Here is a 19,900-nt window from a genome sequence, read left to right as displayed (position 1 = left end):
CATGTCTTTTTCTAGGGATGGTATTATCAATGCTAATGTAACCAGGTGAAATTTTATCTTACAAGTAAAGACACAGTCATCACAGGCTGAGGATGGACTGAACTCCCTCAGTGGTGGTGGAGATGACTCCACTGAAATGTCTGACTCTCTGGAAAATGAGATGGTCAGGTCAGGTCCAGTTCCATCAGTGGTGCAAGTCAGTACCAGTGTCAGGAAACCATGGTTAGTGGGTGGAATGGGAGATGAGCTTCTCCCTGGTGTTAGATTCTCTCTCATTAGGGTTGATCCCAACAACAGGGGGGACTGCAAGATCAGGAAGATGAAGATATCCCCTGGTGTGGTGTAGGATGCTGGAGCCTTAGAAAGCTGTCTCTCTTTGCTTTGTGCCACTGGAGTTGGTATAAAAGAACACTTGGTAGTCGGCGGTTCCTTCTGGGCTTGCCACAGTACCACCAGTGATGGAGCCTCCAACCCCTGGTTACCATCAATACCAATGGTTCATGACCCTTTAGTTCCCTATGCTTTGTTTTAGTTAGTACCGAGGTCAGTGTTGTAGGATCCTTCCTCTTCTGTGCCTTTTGATCATGGTCACGAGGCTTGGGAAGACCCAAGTCCTTGTGTCCTGGATGCAAAGATTTGCCCAGCTTGGACAGGATCTCTTCTCTTAGAAGATCTAGGAGGGGATCAGCTCTTATTTAGGAGAATACCTCTTACTCTCATAAGAGGGCCCAGACTAACAGTCTTTCGCTCTAGTCGCTCTCGCTCCTGTGTCATACATTGAGCTAGGAAGCATGCGCTTCAATGTCTCAGACAGATGTGCAGGGGGGTTTCCTGGATCCAACTGAGGTCTCATGGCACGTTCCATTAGGTACTTCTGAAGCCAGAGTTCTCATACCTGCCATGTTCGGTTGGGAAAGGAGCCGTGAATATTGCATATAGTGGAGGTATGAGCTTCTCTAAGGTAGCAGAGACAGCACTGGTGGCTGTCGCTGACCGAAAAGGAGCAGGGGAAAGAGACAATTCTTAAAGCCCAGGCGCCTGGGTATAATCTAAGTCCCAAGACAAGGAATCAGAAGATTCCCCAGAGTGGAGATTCTAACTAACTACTAATCTAACTATGAAAACTATTAACAACTAACATAAAACTTGCAAATATTTATAGGAAAGAATGTCAAAGAGGATCAGTTCCTGACACTGGAGGATTCCAACTCAGGCCATGTAGCGGTAAGAAGAAACTGGAGTGGTGTCAGTCTGCACCACCCCTTGTATACCTCAGTACAGAACACAAGGAGAGCAACTGCAGTGGTGCCGACCAAAGGACAATACTTACTAGAATTCTCCAGTCTCCACTCCATGCAGTGCCTATGAACCCACAGGGGAATATACATAGGGACCAGCATGCAAAGAAAGAACACGTCTTTAACAAAACTGCTGCAACTTTGGGTGTAGACAGGGCCTAAGGATTCTGTTGGAAGAAATGAAAGTGAAGTAATTGTAAATACATGGCACACTGTGTTAAGACTTGTAGGTTCGTTTCACAATCTGAGTGCTGTGCTCACTTTACCTTAATTACTTTAAGCTTTTAAGGAAGAGTTGTTTTTCCAGTTATCAGTGTAACCACAATACTCAGACAAACCTGAGTTTCAATTTGAGTCCTCCTAGTATAGAATTACTCATTCAACAGTAAGGCACTCCAGCAAAGGCACACTATGTACAATGAAGCTACACAGTGTTCCTAAGGAAACTAAAAATTAGTTGCATAAGCTATAATCTTCAATGGAACAATATTATTTTAATATTAGTTCAATAATATTGGAATAAAAATCAATAAAGCTAAAAAATGGGCATGTATTCATATGCCACCCATTTTAAATAACTTGAAATTTAATCTCATGTCTCCATTATGAAATACGTGAAACACCTCAACTATGCTGAACTGTTTAATGCAGGTTAGTTACCATAAGAGCATACACAGTTTATTAGTTGCTCATTTTCACAATTGATTTTTACAAGGTTACTCAATAGTCACACTTCGTATACAGCCATTCATACTGCTAAGCTGACTTTTCAATTCAGACACTGAAAAGGCTTATTTCAGTCATTCTCTCAGCCAAAATGATGACCATTCATTAGTCCTCAAAGAGCTAGATTGTGTCTCAAAAAAACAAATTGTGGCATTTGTGCTAAAAGGGGTAAGCGGGGTAGAGACTCAATAGCACTATTCATCCTGTTCCCTCCAACTCCATGAAAACCCCTTGTATGGTAGTGAGTAGTATAGCTGGGCTGAGGGCGGGTGGAGTGATGGGAAGGCAATTCTCCACAGCATCATCCCCTTCAAGCCTCGGGTTTTCCTTGCATAAGCTAATGCTGACCTTTTTTTTTTTTAGCATTTTCTCATGTGGTTCCCCTCTCAGCACTGTAGGCCTCACACCAGGAGGCAGATGAGGAGCCCAATTTCACGAGAGGCTCTCTATGCTGCTTAGGCAGCATTCCCTAACTCAGGTCATCCCAAGAGGATTCCTATACATACAACTGGCCTAAAGTAACTAACTCGTTGTACCAAATGGCCTGTGTGAAGTAATTTTAAAATGTGAAATGCAATATAAGTGCAAAGTGTTCTTAAAATAATGTTGACTTTTTAATCATGCAGTTGTAACTGGTCACACATTTTCATTTCGTAAGTGGCCGCCCCAATGGATTTCTTGCACTGAAAACGTCTTCCTAAATCTACAAAAACAACGAGGAGTCCGGTGGCACCTTAAAGACTAACATTTATTTGGGCATGGATCTGAAGTGGGGTTTTTTACCCACGAAAGCTTATGCCTAAATAAATCTGTTAGTCTTTAAGATGCCACTGGACTCCTCGTTGTTTTTGTGGATACAGACTAACATGGCTACCCTTCTGATACTTCCTAAATCTAGCAGTCTTTTAGTTATGAAAGTAATTTAGTTGGAAGTTTTCAGCCATTTAGCACTTCACAGACATTTTAATAGTATGTAGCATGCATTTTCCCTTAAGTGATGGGGGGAGGGTTGTGTTTATTTATGAACTCTAATACTGTACAGTATTCCGGAATGAGGAAAAAGCCTCAAAATTTATTTTACTTCCTTCATTGATGTTGGGTAGAATTTTCGTTATGTTTATTGCTCTGGAAATTAGAGACTCAAATGCAAAGATTGGAGCCAACCACTTATGACGACATCTTCAGGAATTTATATATAAATGCAGAAACCAGTTGTAAATTTAGAGGCTGCACTCAGAGGGGTTCTTCAGAAGCTGTTATCTACTTTCACCATAAGAAACTGAAATTGGAATAAGGTATGGATTATTATCTTGTGGTAAAATTGACTAAACATCTACAATAGGTAGGTAGCTTACTCTTGGAATTTAACCGATTCCACTGAAAAATAATCTAATAGTTAACATGACAGAACAGCTTTTTTCTTTTAAAAATGTATACTTCATATTAGCAAAACTCGAGAATGCCAGACAACGTGAAAATACTAACTATGTGAAATGTTTAATACAGACAGAAGATGCTGTTGAAATTGTGCTGCGTAGTCCTGCCTCTCATGTTTTTAAATGAGGTTCATTTAGTCACTCCAGAAAATACAACAACAGCGACGACCATGACTCCTAGCTCCTCTGCACCAAAGATGACAGCCAACACTAAACCTATTAATGGAACCAGCATTCAACCAAATAATGGAACAGTCACTAATAGCGCAGGCACAATGCAGCATGGAGGCTCAGTAGCTACAACCTTAACTCTCATGACTATTGCATCTTTTACTATGTCCATCATTTGGTTGTGAATTGTTTATAACTGCTTGCTTAACTGTTATAAAAATAGTGTTCATTACCTCCTAATCACTGGTAGTACAATCAAGTTCTGGAGTCCAAATTCTCTATGAATCACCATTCTGACTTCAATTAACCTCTATCAGTTCAATATGTTCTTCACTATTCTGAGAGTTTTAATATTGTGGATCAGCAGCAGTACTATACTTATGGTTGCTAAATTAATGACCATGTTCGAATACGTACTTTCAATTTGTAAAGTTATTAAATTTCTCGAATTATCATCAAAAAGTGTCCAAGCATTTTATATTAAAAAAAATGTAGAAAACTGTATGACTTTTTCCACTCTAACAAATTGTAACAAGCTGATTGTCAAATAGAGCTCATACTCCAAATGTATTACAAATATTGGTAAGCTATGGAAATTAGTCTTATTACACTTGTTTTACCAAGCTACATTTTATGTATTAAAATAAGTATACGTACCCCCCACAAAAGCCAAATTATGCAAATATGACCCTATTTCCTATGTATCTATCCTCATGTGTCCAATGTGCACAATTCTAGTAGAGTAACCAAACGTTTTGGCCTAATAAACTCAGATAACTATAAAAAGAGGTCATGTTCTCTTTGCAATTGTCTGATTGTTCTCCTGCAAGACACACTGATATCTCAAATCCTTATATGTTCCACTTGTCATTCACACTATGGTTTTTTGTTTGTCAAGATCAAGACTTCAACTTTATTTGGTTTGCATTTTTGTTGATGTTTAACTTAAAGTGTAATCCTTTGTCAACAATAAGTAATACTACTTAGTTATGCGAACTATGTTAAACTGCAATCATTTCACTACTATTAGTAAAATTGATGTAAAAATTAAAAGATTACAGTGAAATACTTGCCTTGGTAATCTGAAAAGAATAATCCTGTGTCAGATATATTTCTTGAAACCTTCAACATTAGTGTAGCAAAAATCATCAATTATTTTAGTGAATTGTTCTAGTATGGTGAAAGACCAAAGATAAAATATCCACAGTCCTGGGTTCTAATATTAAATAGTTTGCAAAATTTGTAGTCAATTCTTCACTACTTAAACTGATTTTCTCCCCATTTCTTTAATCAGACTTCTGCATACATCATATGCGCCACCCCATGTCATATGAAAATTTTCAAAAGTACCCAAGTGATTTATAAGCCCAAGTGCCATTTTCAAAAACAATTTAAGCATCTGGGAGCATAAGTCCCAGGGACTTTCAATGAGACTTAGGTCCTACGTGCCTAAATCACTACTGAAAATAGGATTTAAGTATTTTTCAAGTTTTTATTCCATGACACATTTTGCCACCTCATTTTGCATTTAATTCCCAATTTTTCTTCTGCAATAAATTCTGAAGAGAAGGAAGTTATTGATATGACTTAACATTAGTACCATCTATATGCACTGTGGGGGTAATTTAATATTAATTGACCCTGAATTTTTCACTTCCTAAAGTAAAATGTAACCCTTTCACAATGAACTTTAAATACATTCCACCAGGCACTGAGAAACTATGGGATGGGTGCCCATACAATTTATATCGATAAATTTCTGATCCAGGAAATTGGATGGCCACAAGAGTATATTCTCACCTCAAATCTCATATGTTCACAAATTCCTGTTTGGTGAGAAGCACATATATCTGTCTTATATGCACTTGCTGCTTTTGGTATTACAGTGCTTATTATAAGACAAAGGAAAGATAAAAGTTTCCTTACCGCCGAGCAATGTAGTAGAAAACAGGATTGCCAGCTTTTGATGTCCCAGCTTGATAGAAAATATTTAATGTTTTCAATGCCTTGAACTCCTCTTTTTCATGTACTTGGTGCCTAGAAATCAGCACAATTATTACTTTACATTGACATCATTTGTTCATAGACATCTAGGGAAAAAACTGCACATTTGCACTTTAAAAACTGTCTGAACATTTCATTAAATACTGTTAAGCTAATTTTTAAATACCACATCTGTTTTCTGAGAGTTTTCCATATTACCGATGAGCTGACATTTGTGATAAAAAAAATCACTCCGCATGGAGTTTATTTCTCTATTTTTGAGTGGAAAAGAACTCAAATGTTTTAAATTTGGTTCTACCTCTCCCCCCCCCCCCGAAAGAGCTCATTAGGTATGAAAGTATTTATGTATATACAGTAACTCCTCACTTAACGTTGTAGTTATGTTCCTGAAAAATGTTACGTTAAGCGAAACAATGTTAAGCAAATCCAATTTCCCCATAAGAATTATTGTAAATAAGGGGGGTTTAGGTTCCAGGGAAATTTTTTTCACCAGATAAAAGACTATTGTGAAGCTTGGTTGAGGTGGGGGAGTCAAAGGGTGGAAGAGGGTGGGATATTTCCCAGGGAATGCCTTATTGCTAAATGATGAACTAGCACTCGGCTGAACCCAAAGGGTTAACACGTTGTTAATGTAGCCTCACACTGTACACGGCAGTACAAATGGAGGGAAGTACACAGCACAAAGACACACACCGTGTGTGAGTGTGTGTGTGAGAGAGAGATGGGGGAGGGAATAGGGAGAGACAGACACACCGTGTGTGTTAGAGAGATGCACATTGCCTCTAAGTACACTGACCCTACTCTAAGTACACGGCCTTTTCAAGTAGATCAGCAAGTTGAGACAGCAGCTGCTGCCAACAAGCTCCCTCCATCCTGAGCCCTGTCATGTCCCGCCCCTGCTCTGTGGAGATGGGGTACAGGAGCGAGGGACACCCTGACATTAGTACCCTTCTTCCCCCCACCTCTGCACAGCAAGCAGGAGGCTCCCGGGAGCAGCACCAAGGCAGAGGGCAGGAGCAGCACATGGCAGTGGGGGGAGGGACACCTGAACTGCCGAGCAATTGATAGCCTGCTGTGCAACTGCCACACAGGGAACTTAGGGGAGCAGATGGGGGACTGCTGGTCCACCCTGCTTCCAAGCCCCCATCAGCTAGCTCCAACGGGCTGCTATTTCTGCAAGCAGTGGACAAAGCAGGCGGTTGCCAAACAACGTTATAAGGGAGTATTGTGCAACTTTAAACAAGCATGTTCTCTAATTGATCAGCAACATAACAACGAAACAACGTTAACCGGGACGACGTTAAGTGAGGAGTTATTGTACATGCTACATCAAAATTATAAGACTGATCGCTTAAAGTTTAAAAAAGCCAATTTTTTCAATTTCAAGTAGCTCCATTACCTAGTCATAAATTCTTCAAATTTGGAACTGGTGAGATTTAGACTGGACCAGTGTGTGTCTGCCACAGGCTTGTGCTCAGGTGGACCCAGGTAGGCAAGAAGAGTAGCCATTTTGTCAAAAGGTCGCCTTCCAACAGCTTTGTGATCCCTAGAGACAATATATTACTTACAAGAGACAACAAATCCTACTTAACCACTCAGCACCCCTCCTGATTTTTGTCCAATAACTTCCCTTTACCATGAATGAGCTGGCTGCTCATTCCAATTATTTTTAGGCATGTAAAGAATGTTAAATTTTATACTGCAGTTTGTATTGCAGTGTTTAGTGAACAACTATAAGAAATCTGTTCACAGTAGAAAGCATAACTGATGCACAGGGCTCAATATGAATGTGACATAGGGAAACAAGTAGATTACTGTAAGTGGCTAACAGTAATATGAAGAACGGCAATGGAAAATTATGGATATTGCAAACTAATGGTCTCCTCAGACAAAAAAAAATCATAAGAGAAGTAAGTTAGTTCAATGTTCTTTTAAGTAATAGCTAATGAATGAAAGTCAACCTGCCCATGCCAATCCCCAGGATGTGAATTAATTGATTTGTCATCTTGAACTGTAATTGCATCATCAACTCCCTCCCACATACTATTCAAATCTTTTACCTGTTGCTGGAAAGATACTGGCCAATCTTCTCCTGATTGTTCCAAAGTAAACGGTGTAAGGCAAGTACGTTGCCATCACTAATGAAGGAGAGACTGTGATTGACAGTGTCACTAGCCGGACAATCAGATGCAATATCAAGAAAAAACCTAAGAGGAGACAGAAAACCAATTGCTCCGATTAGCAAGGAAAAATCAGTCCAGCAGGCTGACAACAGGTCACAGAGCCATGAGAAAGCATTTTTCTGCTTGCTTTCTATATTTTTAGATAAGATGTGTGGCAAAAATTCCTCAGGTAAGCTATCACGGGGATTACCTTCGTGCTGCATCAAAGTTGCTTTTTACAAAGTCATTAAAAGGCCGCATATGTTCTTCTTTCGTAAACAAGACATGGTTGGCAATACTTTGAAGTATCTAAACAATAAAATAGAAAATAGAATTGTTACAGGCACGCAGAGGTTTTACACGTTACACTTAATGCAGCTGTGCCAATGAAACATCTCTTCTCACTTTGGCAGATTCATCCACTTCTATTTATCTGTAAAAATCCACAGGGGACACACAAAAAGGCTGTTGAACAACCCAATTAATTTCAATTCAGTAGACTGTGCCCACTGCAATCTTTATGTAACTGGATCTTTGTCCAGTTGGCTGGAAGAAAAGGGGTGTTTGCACCTTTAAAGCCTCCTTTTCACCGGGGGTGGTGAGAAGGGGGAAATTTTACAGGAATGGACAGAAAGGGCAGGGAGCAGTTGGGGCCAGGTCAGAACAAGCTCACTGCATTGCCTTTCACGTAGGCTTCAAGAATAAGGGGGGATTTATTCCTCTTGCAGCCATGGAATGGTGTTTTCTTCCCCCAAACTCTCAGTACTCGCATAATTACACTGATTAGTGGTCACGAGTTGAATCAAGTCTACAGAGAAAAATGTTTTTCAACTACAAAATTCACTAGGTGAGTGCACTTTGAGGTACAGCTATTTCAAACAGCCCAACTTGCTGTGCACTAAGGGTACGTCTACACTACACTTAAAAACCTGTGATTAGCCTGAGCCAGCTGACGTAGACTTGCAGGGCTCAAACTAAGCAGCTGTTTAACTGCAGTACAGATATTTGGGCTGACTACAGGCCACCGGCCCACGAGAAAGCCTGGTTTCTATATTTTTACATAAGATGTGTGGCAAAGATTTCTCAGGTAAACTACCAGTGGAATTACCTTTGTGCTGCATCAAAGTTGCTTTATACAACGTAATTAAAAAGGCGTAGTCAGCCTATCGTGCCTTACTGGCTTTTCAACAACCTCCTATGTAGGTATATTTAGAGGCATCGGAGGCGTACTCAACATTAAAGTATTTACATGACAGTAAGGCACACACATGTCAAGTTTTCTGATACATGTAGAGCCACTGAAGTTCAAAATCTTCACGAGGCTTTGAAAATAATTTTCAGAAGTGAGGAACTGAAATTTAACAGGAACAAAGGTTGAGTCGTACTACCTTTTAGACAGCAGTTATCAGCGTCTCCTGCTTAATTTCTTGTGTGCCTTCACTTCTGAGCTATTAATAATTTTCAATCAGAACTCTGCAGCCCAAAGCTTGAATTTTGCACAACTGTCTAATATTTTGACACATAATTTTTGAGAATTAAAAAATAGCAATATGGGCGGAAGGCCAAACAGCACACGGCTCTTTTATATTTAGGTTACTGGGAGACATCAAAATATTTGTTTTTTATACAAATCTTTCCCCTCAAGAACTAGACTGATATAAAGCCTGCACATTAGAATTATGATGTATACCCAAGCACAGTTCAGAAACTACAATTCAAATTAGCTGTAAAAATAATAGAAAACATATGCATTTAAACACTGAAGTCCTGGCTACAGTAAACTTAAAGCTGAGCTAAGTCTCCTTATAGTTATTTAAACAGAGTTAAAGCCAAATTAAATCAGCTAGAAAACACAGTAAGTCCAAATAAAAATACAGAATCAAGCAAATTCAATCCTTCACCTTTGACATTAACTTCAAGCCCCTTTCAATTCTAGGTGGAGGCTTTTTATCTAAAATCCCTGCCTCATAAGGGGAGACAATTGCAGGATTGATGAACCTTAGGAACATGGCACTTCCAACTGCTCCAATGCTGTTCTGAGGAAACCGCTGGCTGACAACCTAAAAAGTAAAGTTGAGAATTATAAAGACACAGTTTGAATTAAAGTAAAAGAGGAAGGAATGCTGCAAAAAGTAGCTGTAGTCCAATTTTAAGTATTTATCAAACACTCCAGACCATAAATATAACTATACAGGATTGATACATTTGAGTAGGATTATGCTGATTTGAGAATATTGTTTAAATCCGGAGTTATAATGTCTTAATAACCTAGAGAAATAACACCATCATGATAATTAAGTGCAAGAGGAAGAGGGATATTTAAAGCAGACAGTACATAATTTTACTGCAAGTTTCATATAACCATCCCCATGTGGGTGAAATTATTTAGTAGAGGTTCAAATTGGTACAAATCCAAGAAGTAGTTTAAAAATTATTAGTCACTAAGAAAGTAATAATTGACAATTATTCCAACATATTCAGTTCAGATATATATTATGTCCCTGTCAAAAACACGGGAAGAGTGTTGTTTCTAATTTGTCAGATTTTTAAGATTACTCACAGAAGCCTCTTCACCATTAAAATTTACATTATAATGATTCTTAGGTACTTTTAACCTTGGAGGAAAGACTTCATTGGAACCTGAAAGAAAACTTGAAGAGAAATAACCCACCATTTCAACAATTTTGCCAAATGAAATGATATGATCAAGAACAGATCAGTTATATTGGAAAAGAGGAATTCTGCTCTTCAACGTTATTCTTAACTTGCACACATTTATCCTTCCCTCTTATCCACTTCAGTGCCCAGCAAAATCATATAAAGATGGGAACAGAATTTGCCGAAAAACTGTAGATTTAGGTACTACTTTTTGGGATCCAGTCCGAAATAGTTAGAATATTTTGTAAAATGAACAGAATGAAATATATAGAAAGAGAAACTAAGTCTTCTGGGTTATTACCTAAAGACCCTTTGCATTTAAATAAATAAAAGGCTTATGAACTCAGGGACTGAAAAGAAAAACTTGTTACCGCTTAGAGCACTAAACTGACTGGAAGTTAGTTCATCTGAAAAAATCTTTGGAATGAGGTTTCTGAGAAATGCTGAGATCTGAGGAGAACCTTCTAGACTGCTAAACTGAGTACATGTACTACTTAGACTTCTGAAATGCCATCTGAAGAACATCAGTAAGAATTATACTATGGGATCTTAGAAAAATCTCCTGTGGGTGATACAGTGATAGCTACTTCTGTAGATATGAAAGTTCATGCCCTTCAAACCCGACAGTAGTTCTTTAAAGCACCTTTCCATAGAACAGCAGGAGGCTAGGCATTAAACAAGTTGATTTACTCATCTGATCATCACATATATCAGTATGGTTTTTTGCTGTACACAGGGCTTTTAATACAATACTAGAGTTCCCCAGCTTGATCTACCATCTCAATTTTAAAATGAATGAAGCTGAGGACAGACAATCCATGAAGAAATTGTACTGATAAGTACGGATTACATGTAAATTACTTGCAGGCTACTGGAATAAATTCAGTGCGAAAGTCAATGCTGTCAAGGATAATTTACAAATAAATATTCACGCCTATATTTTTAGGATTGCTCCTTTATCAAGTTCTATTTAAGGTTCCAAGAAGCAAACAGGGAATGCGAGACTGGATCCAAGAGCACGTGCTTTTTCAAAATAGCCTGTGGAACAGTATGTATTGTTCTACATCTTATTGTTTAGAAGGGAAGAGAAATGCAGCAATAATGTTATTTTAATACAAAAAGATATCCTGCCACGGCAAATGTAGGTTTCCAGGATTCATGAGGACTTAAGCTGTTATGAATGCAGCTGAAACAACCATGGTGTGACCCCACAGCCTAAATTTTACAACCAGTTTTTGTAGTATTATGTTATTTGGTCCTTCCGTTTATTTGTTCTTGGTTTCTGGAACAGGAGAAGACACTGCAGAAAATCCCTTTGGGGTAGTTCAGAGGTCTCATTACCTTTCATCCATGAAATGTTACTGACGCTTAGTCTTAACAAGTATATTGAAGAAATGGAGTGGGGAGAAAGCACAAAAGAATTGTTAGTGTGGAAAAGGTACCTTCAGAAGGTAATTGACAGCACAGATTAACAGGATCAGTGTGAGTATTCTCATTTGCTTGTAGAAGAAGGCTGATAGAGGTCTCTGAGGACACCAAGAAGTTCAACAAGCTCACCAGGGAATATTCTAAACAGCTAATGATGAAAAAGCAAGCAATAGCTCAGGGACACCTCTGCCTATAAGAACTTTAAACGTCAATATAAGTGTCTTTAATGAATGAGAAAGATGGGTATCAAGGTTTAGGATACCCAGGGGTAGTAGTGAACCTGCATCATTACAAGTAGCAGTTGTGCAGGCTCTCCAGGCCTCAGAATTCACTTTCAAAGGGTAAAAGAACCTAGAAATCTTCAACATGTAAATTTTGCTGATGAAGAGGCGTGATTAATAATGCATGGAAACTTAACAGATTATAGTTTATTTTAAGTATTTGGGTAATAGTTCCCAGTTTATTTAATTTATATTTAACTAGACTACTTACTGTGTTTAAAACAGCTTTCAGTTATCAAACTGCAGCTACTTTTTCAAATATCACTAGTACCAAGAACCTTAAAAGTTGAAGAACCCCCACCGAGAACGAAGATAGAATAAACGTACATTATGTCAAAATAAATGAATATTATTTTCAGAGGCAGGGCTTTTTAAAAAGTTAGTATAGTCACATGGCAGATTTTTTTTAGTACCGCAATCCATTAAAACATCACAAGTTCTGTACTGAAGTTTAAACTTCAATCAAAACCAGACCACTTTATCAGTAAACAGCAACAAAATTTGATTTCTATTAACCACTATTGACCAAAAAGTCTTAAGGTATGAAATTTTGCAATATTTTAAACAGCTTAAATGTTAATAGTCTCGAATCTCAGTAATGTTCCTATAAATACACCGTTTTGCTTCAGACATCAAGTATTTATTAGTAGTGTTCAGTTGCATACATCATTGATAATATATCAGTGTGGCTCTGTATAATTTAAGTTAGATAAATACTGCTCAAGAGTCAGCAGGAGAAAGCATTTTTTCCTGGATCAAAAGGATTATGGTTAAAAATCTATTCTTTCTCAACGGCAATGGTGTAGTAGTTTAAAAGAAAAGAAAACTGTTAGGACCAGAATAATTCTCCATCAGATAAAATTAAGAAAGGTCAACCATTCCTCTGCAAAGTTTCAAATGTGCCTTTAGCCTTGCAATGTAAAGTTTAAAGATAATCCTATACAGACTCAGTACACAGAATACTATTATATTTTTCAAAAATAGGAGGAAATAAATGATAGTGTTTAATGTAAATTGCATCTGTTGCAAGAATAAATCTCCAGTGTAAAATTTAGAATATTTAATCCCGTTTTCTTCCTAGACTCTGTATTTCAAAAAGATTTTTAATTTTAAATCCTTAAAAAAATAGAGTTTCAGGATAAAATCTAACCCTACTAAAGATGTTCTTAACCCAGAATGACTGTCATGCAACTTCTAGTTCACCTGAAATGCCATGGAAAACATATCATTAATACATAGCACATATTAAAGACTATTTTTCTTCACTTACAAATCCACCCACAATTCTCACGATTTCACCAATCACTAATTAACTTTTTTTCAGACTAATCCCATGCATTCTTCCTTTATGCATCTTATTCTCCACAGTATTCACACACTACAGACTGAGATCGCTCAAGACACAATAAATCTTAACTTCCAATGACATCACTATATGAACACACATTTTCTTGTAAGGAAATCAAAAGCATAATACTAAATTGTCAATTTAAAATCTATCTTCTTTAACCCAGTAGTGGCTTACCTTAGGAGATTTGCTCATTTTGAATAAGTACAAATGCTAAATTTTATTGGTTACTCACAATGTAAAACTTAAGGGAAAATAAATAAAAAATAATTCACACGACAATGAAGTGAAACTACTTTTCAGTGCAGTATGTGTGTTAACCTGAGTTTCCCTACTTCCAGGAAAAAACATAACATCTACAAACCAAGATGTTAAAATAAACCAGACCTGGATTTTCCTAAAATCTAGAAGTCATTTTCTTTTAACGTTTATTTATAATTGCAAATGGTGGCAAGGACAGAAGATCAGAATATTGAACATCAAGCAGTAAGGTTAAATATGCCTTTTTGTTGACTCAAACAGGCACACAGAGAATATTTAAAATATAAACTTAATTCCAGTGTTAATTGAAATGAAAGCTATTTTTTTGCCAGAATTAGTAGAATGATTTTATAGTGAAGGTCAAATAGGCTAAGGTGAAGATGTTCTGAACAAACAGCAAAAGACTTTTGTTTTGCTTTGAAAGAAATGACTAATAAAAAGTTCTCCAAACTTACTGATTTTTTGTTTTCCTTTTTTTCTTTTACGGTAGCTTTATTCAGTAGAGAGTGGCAAGTTGCCTACAGAACAGAGATGAGCACAAACAAGTCACAGCACCAACTACATACAGCAACAAAAAACAATGTTGACTTGTACATAAAATTACACAATAAAATGTAACAAACGTAACAAAAAATGAAATATATAAACTAAAGTTTGATGGAGTTTTTATTCCATGTACTCATTTTACTACATCTTATTCACAAAGCACTAAATACAATGCAAGCAAATGTTGGGTTTCAATCATTTCTACTATTTCTGGCTAGGTTAAAAGTCAAACTTCTTAAATTTGCTTATGATAAACAATATCAAGCATAAATTATTATATTCAGCTTTCAAAACATGTTTTGCCATACCCCCAAATATTTTTTTAAATAGTATATTTCAAAGGTTTAACTTTTAAAAGGTCTACATCACTTTTTAAAATAATTTTTGGTTTAAATGTTCCCATGTTTCTCTGTGTGTCCTTCAATTTAGTTTAATGTATGATTCATATTCATAATTTTCTCATCTTAACATAACTGGACCACAATCATGGTTTAAATTATTTTAATGGATGGTACAATATGGCACAAAGTTTCTGTAAATAAAAAGACTGAGAAAACCAGCAGGTCTATGCAGAAACTGATACTGATTTAAAATTCAAGAGCTTTGACTAGGCCATGACTATTTTTGAAATTCATCCCTGGTCAAAGGGGCCAGCCCAAGGCCTGTACACCACTTCACACTATCATTTAAGTCAGATAGTGGAGCACAGCCCTTCCGTGCTGTTCCCTCTACACAAAGGTGAACGTCACCCATGAGGATAAAAGCCACATCCTCCACATTAGCCGAAACTAACTATTTTGAATAAAGCAGGAGTAACCATCAATACAGATTACAATAAGATAGCATTAAGGAGGAAACATGTGCCACACTAGAATTTGGCATTTTGTTACAAGGAAGCTTACAAGGCACTCTTTTAAAAAAATAATTAATAAACCGCCACAAGTCAAAATTCAGGTAGATACTAGAGCCCTGCATGGGATTATTTTTAATCCCGCTCCCGTCCTGCCCCACAATACCCATTCCCACCTATTGCAGCAGCTGGTCCTGCAGGATCCGCAGGATCCCATCCCACAATACAGACTCCCTCTCCTTCCTGCTATTATGGCAGCAGGTCCTGTGGGATCCCAGTCCCACTGCAGGGCTCTACACTAGTTCCGTGCAGGGCTCTAGTAGATACCATAAAGTCTGTGTAACAGCCTACAAAATAAAAATGCTGGAAATTTAGAGAAAAAAGTTTTCATCTCCAATCCCCTTCATATTTACCTTCTAGCACAGTGGTTCAACCCACGGGCCACTTGCTATCCAACCAGCACACAGCTGCAGCCCATGTGACATCCTCAGGGCCATAGAGGTAGTATACATATCTTGTGTGGATGTATCCCACAAAACACAGAGCTCCATACATGGCCCACAATGGTAAATAGGTTGATAACCACTGTTCTAGCATGTACGATTAATTCAGCACAAAATCCACCTACTAATAAAACTAGTTTCACACTGCTAAATCTGGTGTAAGGACAATTCACAACTAAAGTTGTGACAGATCAGCTGAAATTTCTATTCTATCTATTTACTAAAAAGAAATTTTAATGCTAATCTCAGAAATAGATACTGCCACACACACTGTGCATTAGGGAATACATTTCTGTAGCAAATCAGAATCCCATCCTCATTTGTTAAGAAAAAACACAGGTCTCTTTATACAAACCAAACAGCACTTTTTGATAATGATATGTTGACTTAGTTTGTTCTTGGCTTCCTATCTTGCACAACATATGGAATAAGTTACCTGAAAATGAGTGAGCATGTGTACTAACCATTGCAATAACCAGAGGCTTAACTGTTAGTTACATGTTGGTGATTTACACAAGAAGGAAATACCTCTTATCGTGAATTCTATTTCCACTACCCAAAATGCTGTCCAGTGTAGTCCTGACTATCCAAATTAAATCTGTTTTAATGAGACTGTTGCATTAACTGAAAGCAATTCATTTTCAGAATCAATTCTGATTAGTATTTCCTTCACATCTATTTTTGTGACTCCATTTATACAGCCAAAAAAACCACTGCAAAATTAGTCCCATTTGCAAGATGGAATATACACTTCATGCTGGGAGATGGCAGACTCCCTTAGGGATATTTATGAGGTTGCTTAAAAGAATTGTTTTACTCTTTACCAAACAAAATTATTGTGTAAGGGGGCTGTATGTTAAATATGAACCATAGCCCTCTAAAAGTAGAGTTATATAATGCAAAATAAACAAAGAATGACAATTTAGACATAATTCTCATTTTTTTAGTCTTGGCCACCATCTTCAAATATCTCTAGTACTTCTGAATGTAGGGGAATAAGCTAATGAATGTTTTGATAAACGAAACGTGGTGTAAGGAGGAGAAAGTGGGAGACAATGGGCAAAGAAATGCAAATAAAAGGCTACTCACAACAAATTCAAAATCAAGCCTTATTTACAGCAGGCTAAAGATAGCAAAGACCCCAAGTACTCCTCAATTGCCAGATGAAGACTGGTTTCTTTTAATATTATATTTTTCCAATTAATCTCATTTGTACTTTTTTGGCAAAGTCCAATACTTGGTTCCAAGACCAACCTAGTTGGTACATAAATGCTTCAAAATGTGAGAAGTAAAAATGTGTCTTCTGTAGGGTTTTCTCTGGCAATATCTCAGTGTATATGTTCCAGTAGCCATGGAATTGAACTAAAAAACTTCTGTACACAAATAAATGTAACTGTTAGCAAAATACTGTTGAAACAGAAATAGGTTTGAAAATATTCTAAGTAATAGCATGTAAGAAACTAGTTCAGACAAAGATACAAGAGATAGAACCCTAGACCAGAGGAAATAATGTCATGTAACTGAAGCAATAATCAAGGTTTTATCTAAAGTTGTCAGTCAATAATGCTAAAAACTCCCCCGCACATCTTGAAAGGAAACCTGCCTCTCATCCCCTCAAGCCCACTGGATGCAACTTCCTAAAACCACCACTAGATAGAGAGAAAATGAATGATCAGACTATTTTATATCACAGGCACAAGCTATTTTTGTAGATCTAGACCCATGTAAAAGAAAGAGTTGATTAGAGATACCTTTCAATGACTTGACTGTGAAATAGATGCAGTTCTCTTTATTCCCCTTATTTGGCATTTTGTACTTGAAGACTTGTGATTAAAAAGTTAAAAAATAAAATAATCTCCGCTCAATTTATTTTGGATATCTAATAATCTTCAGAAATTCAAGAAAAACCTATATTTTCAATCAGCACCAAAAACAATGCATTGTTTGTAGAGTACTAATCTTAAAAGCCAAAGAAGTTACATTTATAGAAGGAGTATTCAATGGGTAGAAAACAGCAATGTAGTAGTTCTGTCTACCCACCCCTTGTATAGGTAATTCTTTTATAACACACAAATAGCTCAGGAAAGTGTGTTCTCCCGTAACTTAAGACAGGATTATTTGCTATGGATATGTATCTTTTTCTCTTTTCCATACTGACCTGCATGCTGCCAAGCAGGATTGATTCTTTGATGTATTGGCTTCAACACAAAAGTAATTGCAGATGGGGTCTCTGTTTTTACCTCATCTTAGTCGCACATGGATTTTTTGCATCCCACCTTTAAAATTTAACTTGGATACCACTCAGGGATCACCAAATGAAATTAATAGGCAGCAAGTTTAAAACAAACAAAAGGAAGTATTTCTTCACACAATGCACAGTCAGCCAGAGGATGTTGTGAAGACCAAGATTGTAACAGGGTTCAAAAAACAACTAGATAAATTCATTGAGGATAGGTCCATCAATGGTTATTAGCCAGGATGGGCAGGAATGGTGTCTAGCCTTGGTTTGCCAGAAGCTGGGAATGAGCAACAGGGGATGGATCACTTGATTATCTGTTCATTCCCTTTGGGGCACCTGGCATTGGCCACTGTTGGAAGACAGGATACTGGGGAAGATGGACCTGTGGTCTGACCCAGTATGGCCATTCTTATGTGCAGAACATATGCTGCACCACCCCCATTTTAAGGTTACCAGTGTCCTATCTGCCAATAGATGAACTTAAAACCTTCCCTCCTATTACAATACATAGCTTCATAGTAGAGAATGCTTTTATATGATTATGTATAAGAGCTTAGAGAAATCGTCTTTCAGAAAGTGCTTGATGAGAGAGCACAGTACGTGTAGGACAAAGGAAATCAAGACTGAATGTTGCACTGGCTTGGCTCTCTCTATGCTCACAGACAGAACGCTTCCTGAGTCCGCATGTTTTGCTACCTTCAAGAGTAAGTCCTAAGACAACTCTCTAACATTTTGGGATGATATGCTGCTTGAGACAATCTAAATTTAAACTTACTGATGCAACATCAGCTTGGAATTTAGAAGTTTTTTTAAATGACAGGAGTCAACGAAGAGCCGGATCTGACAGAGCTTCTACTAAAGTCAATAGAAAATTTGCATAAAAGAGAGTTATAGGAAGAGACCCTCAAACGGTGAAGCTTGTGTAATAGTTTCCACTTTAACCAGCTTCACAATAAAGTGACCTGAAGAACATTCTAAACCGTTAGTTCTGTTCATTTGTATCTGATGAAGTAGTAATATTTCTGCAGAACTAACGTGGATAATAGTTTTTATACTTTCTTTTACTGAAACAGAAAAACAGTTATGTTTTACTTCAAAGATAACAGTCTGTGCACTTACTGTACTGAAAGTAGAGGACTGAAGACAACTATTTAAATTCAGTGACCAAGCAGGCTTTTTAATAGCTCTTGTATTTATGCAGCTAACACCAATGTAGCTAATACCTATGATCTTTTTAAAGATTGATTGAGGGATAATTATACTATTATGTAGAGCAAACCATCTATTAGTTGAATGGATTTTATACAGGGGAAGTCACTCCAGGTACAGAAAGTAAATGCGCATATTCCTATTAAATTCAAAACACTTGTTTATCTTCCTCCACACTTGACACAGACTTTCCCTCTTTGCTGCCCTCACCCTCAAAGGTTCCACACAGTACACTTCTGGCAAGAACAGCTGCCCTCTTACCTCCGTAACTAACCAATGCCGTGCCTTTCGTCTCCTAGCAGAGGTATTAGAGCAAGACCAGATGACCCCACCCTTATTAGCTCAGGGTCCTCCTCAGCTGTGAATTCAAAGTGGCGTTACCACAGGTCTGCCAGGCCAGCCCCATAAACACAGTTCATTGCCTAAGCTAAGATTACGCACGCTGAAGTTCAGCTTGGAGGATTAACTACATAAATCCTATAAAACAGTTTTAAGGAAGAAATAGTCATACCACTTTATTATTGGCCCATGGCATGAAATAACAGTTTTAAACCAGAAATTCTGACCTTTACAATCTCTACAACAAAACTTGGGGTTTAAAGATTTAAACCCCAGCTGTGGGCATACCTGGTACAGACAATGGCACACGCTGCGAAGCTGGGGTGGAAACTCAGAAGAGGAATTAATGATTGCATGGAAGAATTTCTCAGTCATCTGCAGGAGACTCCGTTGGTTGGCTTCAAGACTTTCTGTATGCTCCAATCTGCAACAGACCCATAC

At 37.5% G+C, this 19,900-nt stretch overlaps 1 protein-coding gene across 1 annotated transcript in view; it reads right to left on the bottom strand.

Moving 5' to 3' along the window:
- NF1 (neurofibromin 1) overlaps positions 1–19,900 on the bottom strand; it is a 171,086-nt gene that overhangs the window by 86,742 nt on the left and 64,444 nt on the right. Inside the window, exons 30-36 of the mRNA XM_024195430.2 lie at positions 19,748–19,883; positions 14,229–14,291; positions 9,699–9,857; positions 8,009–8,106; positions 7,696–7,842; positions 7,035–7,181; positions 5,558–5,668 (exon numbers count right to left, since the gene is read on the bottom strand). Of these exons, the coding sequence (XP_024051198.2) occupies positions 5,558–5,668; positions 7,035–7,181; positions 7,696–7,842; positions 8,009–8,106; positions 9,699–9,857; positions 14,229–14,291; positions 19,748–19,883 (861 nt within the window). The remainder of the gene's footprint in view (positions 1–5,557; positions 5,669–7,034; positions 7,182–7,695; positions 7,843–8,008; positions 8,107–9,698; positions 9,858–14,228; positions 14,292–19,747; positions 19,884–19,900) is intronic.

The sequence above is a fragment of the Terrapene carolina genome, unplaced genomic scaffold (genome assembly GCF_002925995.2).
Source record: "Terrapene carolina triunguis isolate 2854851 unplaced genomic scaffold, T_m_triunguis-2.0 Scaffold231, whole genome shotgun sequence".
Classification (NCBI taxonomy): Eukaryota; Metazoa; Chordata; order Testudines; family Emydidae; genus Terrapene; species Terrapene triunguis.
This window is presented reverse-complemented; position numbering and strand designations above follow the sequence as displayed.